At 35.3% G+C, this 16869-nt stretch overlaps 2 protein-coding genes across 2 annotated transcripts; both read right to left on the bottom strand.

Moving 5' to 3' along the window:
* Positions 1–383: 383 nt before the first annotated feature.
* LOC144450507 (2-Hydroxyacid oxidase 2-like) lies at positions 384–6312 on the bottom strand. Its single transcript, XM_078141146.1, has 8 exons — positions 6170–6312; positions 4582–4733; positions 4000–4289; positions 3234–3242; positions 2802–3020; positions 1365–1523; positions 855–924; positions 384–514 (listed from the first exon to the last, which is right to left on the bottom strand). The coding sequence occupies exons 1-8, from the start codon at positions 6310–6312 to the stop codon at positions 447–449; spliced, it is 1110 nt and encodes a 369-aa protein (XP_077997272.1). The 3' UTR covers positions 384–446.
* Positions 6313–7506: 1194 nt separating this feature from the next.
* On the bottom strand, positions 7507–14765 carry LOC144450512 (uncharacterized). The gene is made up of 7 exons (XM_078141152.1): positions 14623–14765; positions 11513–11664; positions 10340–10626; positions 9512–9730; positions 8414–8572; positions 7819–7888; positions 7507–7574 (listed from the first exon to the last, which is right to left on the bottom strand). The coding sequence occupies exons 1-7, from the start codon at positions 14763–14765 to the stop codon at positions 7507–7509; spliced, it is 1098 nt and encodes a 365-aa protein (XP_077997278.1).
* Positions 14766–16869: the final 2104 nt, after the last annotated feature.

The raw sequence follows: 16869 nt of genomic DNA on the forward strand, positions 1-16869 counted from the left end.
GCTAAATTCCTTGGGCAAGATTTGAACCACGACTGCGAATATATGTATACATGTATAAATAACCCAGATTAAGTCAGGTAAATCAGGACTGAATTTCCCTTTGCAAAAATGGATAGCAATATAAAAGTTTGCTCTTAATGAAGGCATTCAGTTTAATTACACCTCTGGCCATGTTTAGTTTAGATTTCTAAAATGTATTAGAGGCATTGATATTGCTGAATGTTAAAAGACCAAAACGAATCACACATGACTCACACAAATGACAGCAATACATTATAACACACGTTTGTTCATATAGCAGCAACCTTTTTTATTTCAGACTTTATTTCAGATCTTGTTGGATATGAATATTCAATATTGTTTCATACAATGTGAAGTGAATAGTGTACATTCCATCCGCTGACTCTTGAGATATCACTCCTTTGCCATATTGATTCACATTGGTACTACAGTTTCGATGGAATGGGTTTCTTCTTGACAAGTGATGGCGTGATGTCAGAAATTTGGGTACATCCTGAAGAAAATTAAATGACAGCAGAATATCAATATTCACACATTCGCTGTACAGTTGCTGTACAGTTGTACATTATTGATTTATATTTGTTTTCAGGACTTATTCTGTTGACTAGGGTTGAACCGCACGTGTAGCTAAAGCATGTGGTTTCTCTAGAGTTGAATACCATAACATTTCTAAATGATAACGTAACAATCGCTGTTCATATTATAATTAATAACCTAGAGTTGTATGTGCAATATGAGCATGCACTTATTTAGAAATGGTGTGTTTGCCATCAAATATTCAAATACTTATTTTGCAGGATTAGTAAGCGCACAATACTTTCGATTTCACTAACCTGATAATGCCATAGCAGTACTTAGTTCATCTCTAAGAATTTGAAGAACTTGTTTAACCCCTTCAGCACCCTGGATGATAATGGTAAGACGGACAATTAAATGCTACAGTGTTAAAGAATTGACCTAAAATCTCTAAGGAAAAGCTAAATAAATATTAACTCATCCCTAATGTTTCCAAAGTGTTTTAAGTAAACTATTCTCTCATGTACCATAAAATACACATCATAGAAAACTAACCATTATGAAATATCTTGCCCCAATATATTATGTTAATAAAGTAAAATTCATAAACAAACAAACAAACAAACAAAAATATACATAATTGTATCCAATGTTAATTTCTATAATCCTAATAGTTCAAGTGAAAGGACAGTTGATATTTAATCTGAATGTTTTTTATCTTTACTTGTACTACCAACAATACGTATAAATGCTAGATAAGTTGTTTTTTTAACCATTACTGTTATAACTAATGATTATTTCAATTACAATTTGAATCATCCACATACCTTATATGTTAATCCATACAATACTGGTCGACCAATCAACACTGCCCTGGCACCCAAAGCCAATGCTTTCAATACATCAGTACCTTGTCGTATACCGCCATCTACGTAGACTTCTAACTTATCACCAACAGCCTGGACAATGTCATCGAGAACATCAATCTATGGCAAGAATTATAGTTTTAGTCCGTTTATATATTCCTATATGTATTTTATCTCACCACATTCCATGTCTAAAATAAAATAAATTTCTTGACAGTTTATCCCATCTCATGAAATCAATATTACACTTGTTCATACAATACTCATTGATTGACTTACATCGTGTCACATGGTATGGAAAATAAACCCATTGACCTCAATCTGCATACAGAGGATACTATTCGGTTACCATTTTACCTAGGGGTATATTTGCAACATTGGACTACTCTTGATGGTTTTACATCACTGATAATGGAAGTAATACAAACCAGAATATTTACATAATAGGTCTTCTGCGTTCGGGCACATGACCCATCAACACACCAATCAATAGTGTGCTGCTAATTGATGTTAGACATACTGTCTTAAAATATTATCAGAAAGTTTAACCTTTTAATACTATTTTCAACAATTTTAATGGGAACCCTATAAAATTGAACTTTAGAAACTATTCTTCAAAATTTAAATTTGACCTTGGAGATAACAGTTAAGTTCAGAAGTCTGTCAAATGAGTATGTTGACCTCTAGCAATTTGCACGTACACTATGTAATGTCTCTTCGTCTAAAATTTCCAAAATTATCGAATGATGGGCTGTTTGACCTTGGAGATGAATTTAGTCTCAGGCTTAAAAGCTTACATTGATTAAAATAGATGCAGAAATATAAGTTATGTCCTGAGCATATTTCTATTTGACCTTGAAGATGATGGTAAAGGTCAAAGGGTAATGTACAATGTGAATTTTATCTTTGAAAATAGTATAGAGTAACATTTGAATTTGTGTGTGTGTGTGTGTTAAACTGCTGGAGTTACGGTGGACAGAAATTATTGGATATTTGACCAACAAAATGTTAGCCAAGGTTAAGTGAGAGTCATTGTTTTACTATAAATCTTATTATGAACAATGTGGGGTGGGCACTTTAACGGTGTCTGTATATTTTAAACGTTTGGAGGTAAGAGACAAAGAGTGGTGAATCCCATCATGCAGAGGTAAAAATTATTGCTTGACAAAATTCGTGAACTTTGACACGTCACATTGCATGCCCCTCGTGTTGTTATGTAGCAACTGTGCAGCCCTTTATGGATGTCTACTGATGCCTCATCATAGCCAGGCAATAAGTCTATACTAGTGTAGGTATGACCAGGACAGTAAAACAATGCTTTAGGAATAAGTCACTTTAATAATGATACAACACAAAATTTTGATGTGCTTATCATACCATTTAAGAATATTTATTTACCGTTGCTGGCACACCATCTAATTGTCTGCCACCATGATTAGATACAACAATTCCTTGTACACCATACTGGGCTGCAAGTACAGCGTCCTCTACGGTCAGAATACCTTTCAGGACTATTGGTAGTTTGGTGATTGTCTGTAACCAAGTGATATCCTTCCACGTACAGGCCGGGTCACTGAATGTAAGCTCATCTGGTAATTTATCTTCCGAACCTGATAACTGTAATATATATATAACTAGATATTGAGTACCTTTTTCTATGCGTTACGATATTCAAATACGTCCACCCAAATCAATACACTGGAGTTACAGGTGAACTGAATATGCAAAAAAGAGCTCCAAATCCAATGTCGTTCAAACTTTCAACGTGGTCGTTGCGTTGTGAGTAAGTCCTTTATGAATTATTTCAGTTAGAAGAAAGAAATTGGTCACTTTTTGGGACTACGGAATGGAGGAAGGTCATATTGTATGCATCAGCCCAGGCCTGGATTAGCCACTTTCTACATGTGTACGAGTGATTACTTTCACCAGAGCGCGTGTATAGTATTTGTATTGCCACTAGTCTGGCAGTGTAATACCGAAAACAGTTTTCTTTGCATACGTGTATGTAATACATTTGTAAACGATAACGTGTTCGTTCGTTGTACTCGAAAGTAAGTCATTGTATAGAGTCGATTTTACAGAAACTTGCTGTTTCGGATAATCATAATTTTATTTTGTGTCATGATTTTGATACTTTGATTGCTTAAATCAAATTTAACTGGTTAGAATTAGAAATATTATTTTTGGTACTTGAAATAAGATAGTCCTTCATTGGAGCTTAATATTTTCCAAAAACCTATAACAGTTTGTCATTGTACATACGGTAACAATTTAAAAAAAAAAAATTTAGTGAGTTACAATGAAGAAATTAGTCAAATTTGGTTTTTCAATTTTCATGTTATTTGTTCAAGGTTGTATGCAAGTAAACTTATAGACAATGATATACGTTGGGTATCAAATGAGGTTAATTTGTTTGCATAAATGTAAATTCTACAGATAAATTATTTATTGTTCCTTTGATAGTATTCTCAGTTTCAATGTCATTATTGTTAACTGTACATAACGCACACAACAAAAGTACTGATGGTAATAATCCTATACTAGCCTTGATCATACAATGATCATAACACATTCTAAAATGAATGCATATTATTACCTTTAAGAAATACCTTTCCAGGTTTTGCAATCTGAAATCAACTAGTTGTGAAAGTCCCCCAATACGTTCTAATCGCCTTTTAACGCCCAGCTGTGAGATATCAACCGTAACAACGATAGCTTTAAATCCCGCCTTTTCAGCCCGTTTCACCACATCTTTAGTAACTTCCCGATCAGGCCATAGATATATGTCCATCCACTTCGTTCCAGTGGGTGTTTCTGCAGAAATATGTTCCATAGAGTTGTATGATACCGAACTCATAATCATTATTGTATTCATGTCAGAAGCAGCTGAAAAGAAATGAAACAAAAAGTTCCATAGTAAAACTGTGATGAAGAAGATTGCTATTTTAATGTAACTGTGCCTCGGAGTGAGTAACAGTGAAACATTCACGCCCCTTGTATTTCATATTCATTTTTCATACATGACCCAAATGTCGTGCCTTCATCTGCATCACTTTTCAACACTATATTCATATCCAGTATATGTTTTAACTTTCACAAAACAAATAAGCTAACAGTAATGAAATATGAATAACAACTAAATATTTCTACTAATAGTTATTATCGATTGAATTCTCACCAGCAGCTGTTGCTGTTTCTGCATCAGGATGTGCCAAATAATGAAATGCTGTTGGTGCTATACAGATTGGTGCATCAACTTTAGAACCAAGTATTGTCGTGGACATATCTCTCTTTGAAACGTCTCTTAACACACGTGGTTGCAGGACATATCTACAGAATGTATGACATGATGGACACGTACGTGTCAATGGAAACTATTTTCAACTTCCGTTCTACGGAGATGACTGTCGAATATATATTTGTCACGAAATCGTAAACATGAATTCTTAAATTTGGTAAAGATATCACCAGCATTATGAGGCACTTGTATTTTGAAATTTGAAGCACCCATTCTTAAAGTGGATATATTGATGAGGATTGGGGTATTTATTTTGATTGATTGATAAGAGAGCCTTCAGTAACTACAAGGGGGAAGGTCAGGGGAAATCCACTGGGGGAAATCAGGCTCGGCCCAATGCCTAAAATATGACCCTCCCCAGACTTTGTCGTACTATAAGGTGGCCCTCCCTCAACTTTCTTTCTTTAAAACACCCCCCCCCCCATATTAAAATAGCTCAAAACGTAAGTTAAATGCTGTTAGATATATAAAGGACACGAGTCCAACGGTAAAAATTGCCACCGTTGCCACCACGTTGAAAGTGTTAAAAGCATTTTGGTCATTTCCCACTACAACCGCCATGTGGATATGTGTGTGAAGGCACTGCATTAATAAATACATGTATTTGGATCTCATTGGCTGAGCTAAAGGCAACTTTTCAACTCCCGAATATTAGATTAGCACACTCATGATATGTCGAGATCGAGGTCAACATCAAAATATTATTCTTAGTATCTTAACAAACTGTTCTTGTTCTACACATTTGAGACCGACTCCTTTCTCCATACCACAATTCAAATGGTTGTCAGCAGCAATTTGATTGATATAGGCTGATATCATGCATGGTACCAAACCCTAACCCTAACCAGAATGAGGTTTCGACAATGAATGCATTGCCTATGTGTACGTTAACCTATGCAAGTGTGCATGTCAGACGCGGAATCTGAAGAACCAATATGGGTAACGTATCACGTAGGGGCGTATAGTATTTCTTAGATTATTGTTTTCTTTGACGAGTCTATATAGGACAACATTTTGACTTGAATAACTTTCCCCTAGCTCTACGGAAAGAACACAAGGGGTCTGTAGTAACTCCTCTGTATGCAAATTAACATATTAATCACCATGCCACTATTAGGCTAGAGGTCATTTACGTCATAGGTCATCGCCCCCTTTTTTAGCAAATCAGCAGACTGTTAAGAATAGCTATATGTCACCAGGTTTAACATAATATGTATTTGCATACAGAGGAGTTTGTACCTGACAACAGTCTATGAAAATTGTCGTATTTTCAAAGTTAAGAGTACTATTTAGGGCGAAGTTTAGCCGGGATTGATTTATGTAACTTCTACATTTATAGTAGCATGATTGGTGTGATGTTTTCATAGGAAAACGGCAATCTAAGCAATAACGGCGTATCATTGTCGAAACATGCACAGTTGGACACCCTAGACGTCGACACCATTTTGAGATACGTTGAACCACTTACCTTTTATATGCAATCCTATTGCATTTTAGTGTATCTTCAGAACCTGCACCAGAACTGTAAAACACCCATGATCTATAGGACAGATGTTGTTTAGCATATTCCTCAAAATCGTCAACGCAAATCATATTCTTCGAATATGCCATGGTTTGGTGAGTGTGTGATTTTATCTAAATTGACTGAATGGGGTCAAAGTGTCACCATGTGTCAATATACAAATGTCAGGTCATGAGATGACGATCGAGTGTTTTTGTTACGGACATTTGAAGCATAGACTGCATAATGTAGATACAATGTATGTGTAATTGGCAAATTATATCTATATCTGTCTATACCCGCACAGTCGTTTCGTTTTGTGAGACATGTCTGCACCAAATTTGCCATACAAAAGATTAGGAAATATATATTAGTTGAAGTATATGCACGTGGCTGTTGTATTCGATAATTTTCAATTTCGTTACAGTTGATGGTGTATTTTAACTATGTTCTATCCACGCCACATTTGTCCATGTACAACAACAAATTATGCATAAATGTGGTAATTAAAAGGTTGGATAGTGACACATCATTTGCAAGTATGGTATATTTACATATTAAAAGATTTATTGTAAATAAAAAAATAATAACAATTTTGTGAACTGTATCTAAATATTCATTTTCTCAATTACAATATCACAGAATGGATCTACATACTTCCGAAACAATGTTTTAGAGAAACTTCATCAACGGTAGGCGACCGTTGTGCGAAAAAAATCTTCATAGATATTTTCAATACAATATTGATATAATTATATATAAATAGTATATTATATATATATATATATATATATATATATATATATATATATATATATATATATATATATATACCCGACTTGATTTTCTTCTACCCTCAACATATACTCCGCTCTGCGTGCAGACGTATCGAGCACTGTACTACGGACAAATCTTACCACTGACTTCCTATATATATATATATATATATATATATATATATATATATATATATATATATACTCAGTACATGTAATATTTTTCTATACTGGAGTAAACAGTGTTCAATAATATCTATGTAGAGCGGTTATATATATGTGTGTGTGTATGTGTGTGTGTGTGTGTGTGTGTGTGTGTGTGTGTGTGTGTGTGTCAACACAAATATTGATGAAGTGATAAAATAATTAGAAAATGAGAATGTAATGGGGAAAAAACAAATAAATTGAATATAAATGAATTATATGAAATGTAATATTCATATTATCAATATAGTTATCAATATTTGTACACAATATATCCAAATAATCGATCTCCATTTGTCTTATGTTTCAATTCTTTTTTTAGAATTACAGTTTTGATGAAAATGGGTTCCTCGCGACTAGCGATGAAGTAACGTCAGAAATCTTGCAACACCCTGAAAGCAGAGCAAATAAAATAACATAAATAAACAAAAATGCACATATTAGTGCACTCGTAAATATAATCAGATATTTCATTTAAACTTCTATTCAGTATGTATACCGTTCACTAGACTAGCATCACATTATCTAAAACGTGCTTCGTTCTTTCCTTCGTCCCCAAAGTTGTCTAATAATGTTGTAAAAGCATTGTATATAACATAGTCGATCGCTTTGATAATGAACGATTGCATGACCCACCTGATAATGCCATGGCTCTACTGAGTTCATCTCTTAGAATTTGAAGAACCTGTTTAACACCTTCTGCACCCTAGATCGTGGACATAAGAATGAAAATAACATCACAATTACATAACATTTACAAGTTATAATGCTTACTTTCATTAGATCAAGCTTGAATAATACTGCTTCAACCTTTGTCCTAGACTATTTTGAACAATAATTCAAATAATGATAATTATATTTCAATTGAAACATATCATATCGAAATAAATGTACATAAAACAAAACGAAAATTGTATTTACAATTTCAAACAAGTTTATATTTTTGCAATTTTAGTACTTTTTCCCATAATTTTAAACCTAATAAGTTATTCTTGATTTTTATAATTTCCAAATAGAATGCCAAACACATTTAAGAGTTCTACAGTAAAGTAAAGCCCTTCTTATTTTGATTATTATTGTACAAGATAATGCACTTGATATTTAATCTGCATATACATTATCTTTAACGACATGTTTCTTCAATTGAAATGCACTTAAAGCTAGCGAGGTCACTTACATGCTTGTCACAGTTTGTGATTACTTTCGGATAGAACTTAATTTCTTGTCATACCTTATATGTTAATCCGTACACTATCGGTCGACCAATGAATACTGCCCTGGCACCCAAAGCCAATGCTTTCAATACATCAGTACCTTGTCGTATACCGCCATCTACGTAGACTTCTAACTTATCACCAACAGCCTGGACAATGTCAGCAAGAACATCAATCTATGTGGACAGAATTATCGGTATTGCTTCAATTATCTTTGTAATACTGTCATAGTTTGGATTGTTTATACCATTTCTATTTTATTTCAGACCTAAATGTATCTTACCTATTCCTGGAAGGACAAATGAATGAACTTACTTTTCTAAAGTGTATTATTACAATTTTGAATATATACAGTCATTTGAAAGTCTAACCTCAAATCAAAACACACGCCTTGATACAGTTAGAGCACATTATAACTTAGTTATGAAACAGCAATATTTTCTTAATATTCAATTTAATTGATGAAGTAACAGTAAAGATGTATATTTTTCAAATGTGCAATGGCATTGAGTGGATAATGTTATTATAACAAACATCACGGCATATGTGTGATTGTTTAAGCAAGAAGCAACCATAAAACCAATAGTTTAGTAGTATAAATACAGCGCATTGTAGGTTACTATGCACTGGCTCTGTTTAATACAGTTACACAGAAACCAATAAAAATCCGTACATGCTACACTTTAAGATAGCAACATGCACTTATATGAATACAGTTTCCTGCTATATGTTTTTACATGAAATAGATTACTAAACGTGGTGGCACCCAATCTGATTAAAATCCGATGTAGATGTCGGCTAATCGTGCATTGCTATCTTACCATCGTTATTTAGCTTGAATTGACCTTCGTAGTAGATGTTTACGTTTTTAGCCTGATCGCCTCCTCTAGATGGTTTGAAACTTGAAAACACATTTGAAGCAGAAAGCTAAAGTTAAGTATAATTTTGTTTTATTTTATTTCATATTTTAATTTTTTCCGGGAGGACCAACTGGCGCAAGAAAATAATACATAAAATTACATCATGTATGTAGCAGAAAAAAAACTGCCAGGAAACATACAACAATATTTTCAAATTAAACCTATCAGATAACATCAACTCATATTTTTACCTACCGTTGCTGGCACACCATCTAATTGTCTGCCACCATGATTAGATACAACAATTCCTTGTACACCATATTGGGCTGCCAACACAGCGTCCTCTACGGTCAGAATACCTTTCAGAACGATTGGTAGTTTGGTGATTGTGCGTAACCAAGTAACATCTTTCCATGTACAGGCCGGGGTACCGACGGCAAACTCCTTTGGAACTTTATCTTTGAAACCTGTCAACTAAAATGTATGATTAATTATTAAACGATTTATTCATGATTAGCAGTTTCGGCAATATTATCTACAAAAATAATTTGTAATTGTGATGTTCTGTTGAACGAAATTGATTGGACTATATTATATAGTCCATTGAAAACTACTCGCAAATAGAAAAGACAAGTCAGTCTTGCATGTGGATAAAATTGATGTTTTGTTTACCAATGGAGGGCATTGTATTATTTATATATAATAAAGCTCAGTTGTTTACTGCGATTCTTGATTTGCATATCTTATGAGATATGTTTGACAATAAAAATTGAGTTTCTCGGTGTTAGCAAGCACTATTATATAATTCCAAGGTATATCTTCTGCTATGCGTCTTTCTTCTGTCCCCTATTGCTCAGTAAAGTGTCACATTTTTTATAAGTCATAGTTGCGCGTCTGGATGATACCGGAGCGTTACTAAGCATCGTAAATTTATTTTTTTATTATCGTTCTGGGTCAAAGAGAGAAGTAAGTCCGTAGGTGAGAAACATGAAAATAGCAAGTGCCACCCTATAACCCATAAAATCGACTTACACGATTCTACAATTTGCATCACTCATTTTACAAAGAAAACATCTTCAATACCTTTAAAAAATACTTTTCCAAATTTCCATATCTCATATCAGAGAGTCGTGAATGTCCAATATACTCCATTCTTCTTTTGATGCCCGCTTGTGGGATATCAACCGTAACAGCGATTGCTTTAAAGCCCGCCCTCTCAGCCCGCTTAACAATGTCTGTTGTGACTTCCCGATTAGGCCAAATACAAGTGTTAATCCACTTCGTACCAGTTGTTTTTTCTGAGATAATTTCTTCAATTGATTGGTTAGATATCGCACTCATAATCATTATGGTATTCATATCAGCGGCAGCTAAAAAGAAAAGTAAAACGAAAGGCAATTTCTTGCATTGAAAAGCGAATATCCATGACTACTGCATTTTCAACCGTTCTCGACTTGCACTAAAATAAACTTTCTATTTTACCCTTATCTCACATTTAGAAATCATGCATGGTGTGATTATTGTTTTTACTACTATCTATAATACTTATCTTTTATTTAAGTTGATGACCAACACCCCTTAAAATGGCACAAGCTGAGTTGATAAGCTTTTTACTCAAGGTTAAACTACTTACAAAAACTATTATAGTATAGTTTTAATGTCTATGCATGACTTCTATGACATTCCAATGTGTGTACTTGCATTGAACTGTAAAACTGTTGATTGCATAAGGAGTTTTTGTACATTTGTTGATCAGTAAAATAAATTATGTCATTGGATGATTAGATCATTCATAAGCTACATCTTAATATCTAATCCCGAATCGGTTAATTGGTAGTGATGGGTAAGTATACATCAGTAAGTAGAATACTGTGAGTATATTTTAATATGCAAACCCAGCTTGTTGTAACCCTTTAGTAATTCACATTCATTCATATCAATTACATGTTTTAATGAGAAAAGGTTTGTAGCTAAAATATGAATACTCCAGTATACACATATTACATATACTGAGTTTATAATATATATATATATATTGAAAATATTAAGAGTATCACTGAGATATCTCGCTGTGACACTTGCTCGAGTATCATCTACAACTAAAAAATGTACTTTAATATGTATGTATGTATGTATGTATGTATGTATGTATGTATGTATGTATGTATGTATGTATAATATATATATATGTGTGTGTGTGTGTGTGTGTGTGTGTGTGTGTGTGTGTGTGTGTGTGTGTGTGTGATTAAGTCTCACCAGTAGCTGTTGCTGTTTCTGCTTCAGGATGTGCCAAACCATGAAATGCTGTTGGTGCTATGCAGATTGGTGAATCAACTTTAGAACCAAGTATTGTCGTGGACATATCAATTGTTGAAACGTCTCTTAAGACACGTGGTTTCAGGAAATACCTACACAATGAATGCATACAATGCGTACTTGTCATTAAATTCTATCGTCTGCAATTACTAAAACATGAAATTGTTTTTGAGAATATATGTTACGTTATTCCACATATAGGTGAATTTACAGAAAATCACTAATTATGCAAATTTATGGTAAAAATCACATCAAATTGTTTTATGCTATCTATTACCATAAATGCGAGATTATAATTATTATATGAAATTTAACAAATACACTCTAAAAATATTGCCAGATAACCTAAAATATCTTAATTTAGTAAATTTAAAAACTTGAATAATATTGAAATCCTTCTCAGTTTCAGCCACGACACAGACAGACAGACAGACAGACAGACAGACAGACAGACAGACAGACAGACAGACAGACAGACAGACAGACTGACTGACTGACAGGCGTCACCTTACTATAACCTCCCCTTATGGAAAGTAAAAACCATTAAAGCTAAACATACATTCATTGCATAATTACTTGTCATGAGCGACTATAAATGTTATTGTTTTAATGTATCTGAGTTGTATTAATGTGTAGTGTCTCTTAATTTTGTGGCGGTCGGATGTTATTCTAAGCCAAGTATACAGTATTATTTTGTTTTCCGTTGTTTCTTACAGTAATGACAACGTGAGTTTGACCGGGAGTAACACTGGAAGTCGGCTACACGGTAACCTACAGCCACGTAGGCAGGTCACACGGGGTATATTTTCCCGCTATTCCCAAACACGGAATACGGCCTCGAAACATAAGTCTTATTTGTAGTTCATTAGCTTAATTTTGGCGGGGTTTTAGTGTATAAAAACGGGAGAGTTTCCGAGATTTCGTTAGTCGACCTGGGGACTCACTGGATGCTGTAATTTCAGGGAGAGAGTACTCTTTACTCCCGCGATTTCGTAGCCGACTTCTCCACGCTCATTGACCCGGTAAGCTACACTGGTTAGCCCGTCGGCCTGGTTCGGTACTATACATGTGACTGTACGTGGTAGATGCTGCACGAGTTGCGAGTTGTATAGTGGGAAATCGGGCCTAGTCAATACAAACCTAGACCTCTATCCCAAACGTACCAAACTGCTGTTCTGTATTATCCTTAAGTCTGATATAAAAGTGACGGTTAGACTGAAACGTACTTGCTGTGCGTTCTACTCGTTAAATGTAATTATTTATTGGGGTGCGAGACGTCAACCTTGCTGCGATCCCCGATCGCTCCATACTCCATACTTATTTACTTGGCCAGATTATCCGTCAACACAATCTTAAATTTCACCAATATGCCGACGATAACGAACTGTACCTATCATTCACCAGACCTAACACTTCAACTGCAATCACACAAATAGAGAAGTGCCTTCGAATTCGTGACATCAAGAGTTGGATGACAGATAACAAGCTGCAACTCAACGATGGAAAAACAGAAGTCCTGGTCCTACATTCAAAAATTTGATAACATGCCAGTCACATTCGCACGCAACCTCGGAGTTACATTTGACAGCACCCTTCAACTTCGAAAATACATTGTTAGCACCTGCCAAAGTATCTACTTCCACATCAGACGTATTGGACAAATTCGACAGTTACTGTCTACAGAAACCTGCCTCAAATTAATTCATTCTATTCTTGCTACCAAACTAGACTACTGTAATTCCCTACTGTATGGCTTACCAACTGCACAACTCAGTCTGTTACAGAGAGCCCAGAATAGTGCCGCTCAACTCATCACCCGCACCAAGAAGCATGATCATATCACACCAATACTCCAACAACTACACTGGCTTCCAGTCACTTACAGAATACAATTCAAAATCCTGCTGATCACATATAAGGCGCTACATGGAAAGACCCCACATTACATTTCCGACCTCATTCAGCAAAGTAACCCAGGCAGATCACTCCGTTCAAGCAACAAACAATTTCTCCACATACCCAAGACCAGACTCAAATCATATGGAGACCGATCATTCTCACACTCATCTCCCACATTATGGAATCATCTTCCCCTTGACATTCGCACCGCACCTACTGTTGATATCTTCAAAACCAAACTCAAAACTTATCTATTCCAAAAAGCATTCATTTGAACTGGGAGCGCCATTTGGCATCTTTTGATGGATATCAGGCGCTTTATAAATGTGTTTATTATTATTATTATTATTATTATTATTACTGAACAGATATTACGTGGACTTGGACCCACGGGCTATTTGCTAGTGGAACGGGGAATCGAATAAGTTCTCTCGGTAGACAAATAGCACGCACGGGGCTCAAGTGCGACAATATCTTGAAATGTAACTTTTTAATATGCACTGTGTCCTTTAACTGTTTTTCATGTCTACCTTTTATTCACCGTCACACAAATAGTGCCTCCTTTGGGACGATGTCAGGTTCTTCAAATAGTCTGTTTCAGTCAAATTTGTCCCCATTAATATCTCACTATACTACACAATTGACCATGATAGCGACATAAGTAACGTGGGAAGAAGGTCACATCATCCAACTTTATACACGATCCACTGTCAATTTGAGTTTCAGCCACCATAGTATCATGAATGCTAAGTAAACATTATGTCGTATCAAAACACAGCTCAGGCTAGGCGAAGGTCAGGTCTGAATTTTGTTCGCAGATTCGATTCGATACAGATCAAATTTGTTAATTAATTCAGATTCACTAATCAGATTCAATCTGACCAATGTGAGTTGAATCTGAATTTAGATGTGAATGTCAATCCGTAAAAAGAAAAATCAGCCCTAACTTTGCCTGACCTTCGCTTCGTACCGACTGTAGTACACTTCGTTGAAGGTGATCGGGAGGTCATGAAAATAAGTACGAGTATCACGCTATGTACTAAATAATCTGCAATGGAGAATGAGAACGATATACTACACATAATTACCATTGTCATACTCGTTGTGTGAAGGCCAAATACTAATTGCTAGCGATAAATGAAGCCGCTCACCTTCCATACGCAATCCTGTTGCTTCTAAGTGTATTTTCAGAATCTGCACCTGAACTGTAAAACGCCCATGATCTATAAGGCAGAAAATGCTTAGAGTATTCCTCAAAATCATCCAAACAAACCATAGTCTTGCCAGCTTCCATGTCTGTGCTTTTATTCATAGCTCAAGGTTAAAGGGGGTCATACCGCACGATCAAGGTGGTTCATGATAGCAACATACTAGACCAACTCCCATTATACGTAATTGGAGTGTGCGCATGCGTTTGGCCTTCATGATCTGACAACCGCTGTCATGTAATATTAGTATTCATGCCTAGCTAGTTTTAACTCTTTTGCCTGTTCATGTATATTTTGTGTACATTCCCATTTCGCGACTTTATCAAACCAAAATAAGTTAAAAAAAAGAAAGATACAGTCATACTGTAGTATACGAATCTGTAGTCTAATTAAACCAGAGTACACCAAGTTCAGACAACAAAATTTCGGGTGGAAAGACCATTTGGGAACGACTACATGCAATGCTTTCTCCGAGTATCAAATAAATTGTAAGCGGCAGACGATAAACTTCACAATACAACAAAGCGAATGTCAATAACCTCTAGTACACTGTACGTGTTGCCTTTCAAGGACACGACCTTTACATTCTAGTTAGCTACAAATGACGATTTAGGAAGCAAGCAGAATATACGGCAGCGGGGGTGGGGGGGGGGGGTCTGAGGATAAAATACTTTGGTCAAACTTTTGTTTACAGATCTCGCTTCCCCACCCTCTTCCCACTCTCAACACATGTCAGCCCCCCTCCACTACGAAATGAACTCAAGGATTTTTGTAGCCCCCGCTAGGCATATTTTATATGTCATTATTACATCCTGCATTCTGGAGATGTATAACTATATGGTACGCTTAGTATACAAGAAATAACAGTACAATTGATTTCAGCATCCATACATAACATTAAAAGATTTCTTTACAAATGGATATTGGTTTTGCAAGGAGAGGTCTCACATTAGGTTGTAGCCTATGCTTAGAGATACTTAGCCAGCAGACTTTTCCTTCTCAATTTTGATATTTTGGACAGAAACAGCATCCCCATGATCTCAAATGGGGAGGGTCTGTCCCCCTCCCATGGTGATCATTTTTTCAAAAGAGAGAGAGAGAGAGAGAGAGAGAGAGAGAGAGAGAGAGAGAGAGAGAGAGAGAGAGAGAGAGATAGCGATTGAGTAAGGCATACACATGCACATTCTCATGGTAGTCACCCGCTTCACCACATAAATAGATTTCAGAGAACCTATTTCGACGAAGCCGCAAGATATGTTAAACGCTCCTGAGGTTTAATTTGGTTCATATCATGAGTAAAATATTCAAAGCCCCCCCCCCCCCCATTTTATCATCAGCACCCACATCTGCCGTAAATTCTGTTCGTTGCCGTATGCAAAACTTTTGACGAACATATTTTTAATGCTTCAACAAATTCCTCTAAACCTCTACGCCATCTTTATTAGGTTTTGGTGATCGATCACGTGTACGTACTGGTGCACACTCAGTGAAAATCCAGGTTGAAAATTGTATCCAAACAAGTGTAAATCCCAGGTAACGATAGCCATACGCATTAGAAAGTTTACATGTATAGTTCGTGGGTAAATACAAAAGAAGTTTTATATTATGATAATATCACGGTTTTCAATCATGACGTAATTGAGACTTATGTTCAGTCAGTTCAAGAATTTCATGAAACATATAACAAAGAGATTGTTGCTCATAGCCATGAAACGCCCGGTGTTTTTCAACATTCAACATCTAAAAAATGACCACAAAACTAAAACAAAAGTCTTGATGAAGGAGAGACAGTAACGAGTATTTGAATCTATGGGTTATTGTGAGATTTAAGAACTATATATCCAGATATCAACGTACATATATTAGGGATATATGTCAGAGAAGTGTAAATTAATACATATAAGATTGAAATATTTTGAAAGTAAATGATCGCGTTTTATTGTTATATCAAGTCACAAAGCAAGATTATACAATGACTCACAGTGAGTCAACAGTTACCAACCCCTAATTCGATTATTCAGTATGACCATTCCCGAGAACCTTTTTGACTAAAATGTAACGCTTTCCCATTCCTTCTGGCACTTCCCCTTGAAATTACTGAAGTTACAGTTAGGCACTAACAAGGTTTACAAGACAAATCTATAAAATGGAGAAAGAAAATGTAATCTGAAAGTTTTTAATGTTTATAAA

Source organism: Glandiceps talaboti, chromosome 20, assembly GCF_964340395.1.
Source record: "Glandiceps talaboti chromosome 20, keGlaTala1.1, whole genome shotgun sequence".
Lineage (NCBI taxonomy): Eukaryota > Metazoa > Hemichordata > Enteropneusta > Spengelidae > Glandiceps > Glandiceps talaboti.

Excerpts from the sequence above, each read along its gene's own strand:
- LOC144450507 (XM_078141146.1), bottom strand. The coding sequence starts at position 6,312 with ATGGCATATTCGAAGAATATGATTTGCGTTGACGATTTTGAGGAATAT. Across the intron at positions 4,290-4,581 it reads AGAAACAGCAACAGCTGCTG|CTGCTTCTGACATGAATACA; the intron begins GTGAGAATTCAA and ends ATTTCTTTTCAG. Across the intron at positions 1,524-2,801 it reads TAGATGGTGTGCCAGCAACG|ATTGATGTTCTCGATGACAT; the intron begins GTAAATAAATAT and ends TTCTTGCCATAG.
- LOC144450512 (XM_078141152.1), bottom strand. The coding sequence starts at position 14,765 with ATGGAAGCTGGCAAGACTATGGTTTGTTTGGATGATTTTGAGGAATAC. Across the intron at positions 11,665-14,622 it reads AACAGGATTGCGTATGGAAG|GTATTTCCTGAAACCACGTG; the intron begins GTGAGCGGCTTC and ends TTCATTGTGTAG. Across the intron at positions 8,573-9,511 it reads TAGATGGTGTGCCAGCAACG|ATTGATGTTCTTGCTGACAT; the intron begins GTAGGTAAAAAT and ends CTGTCCACATAG.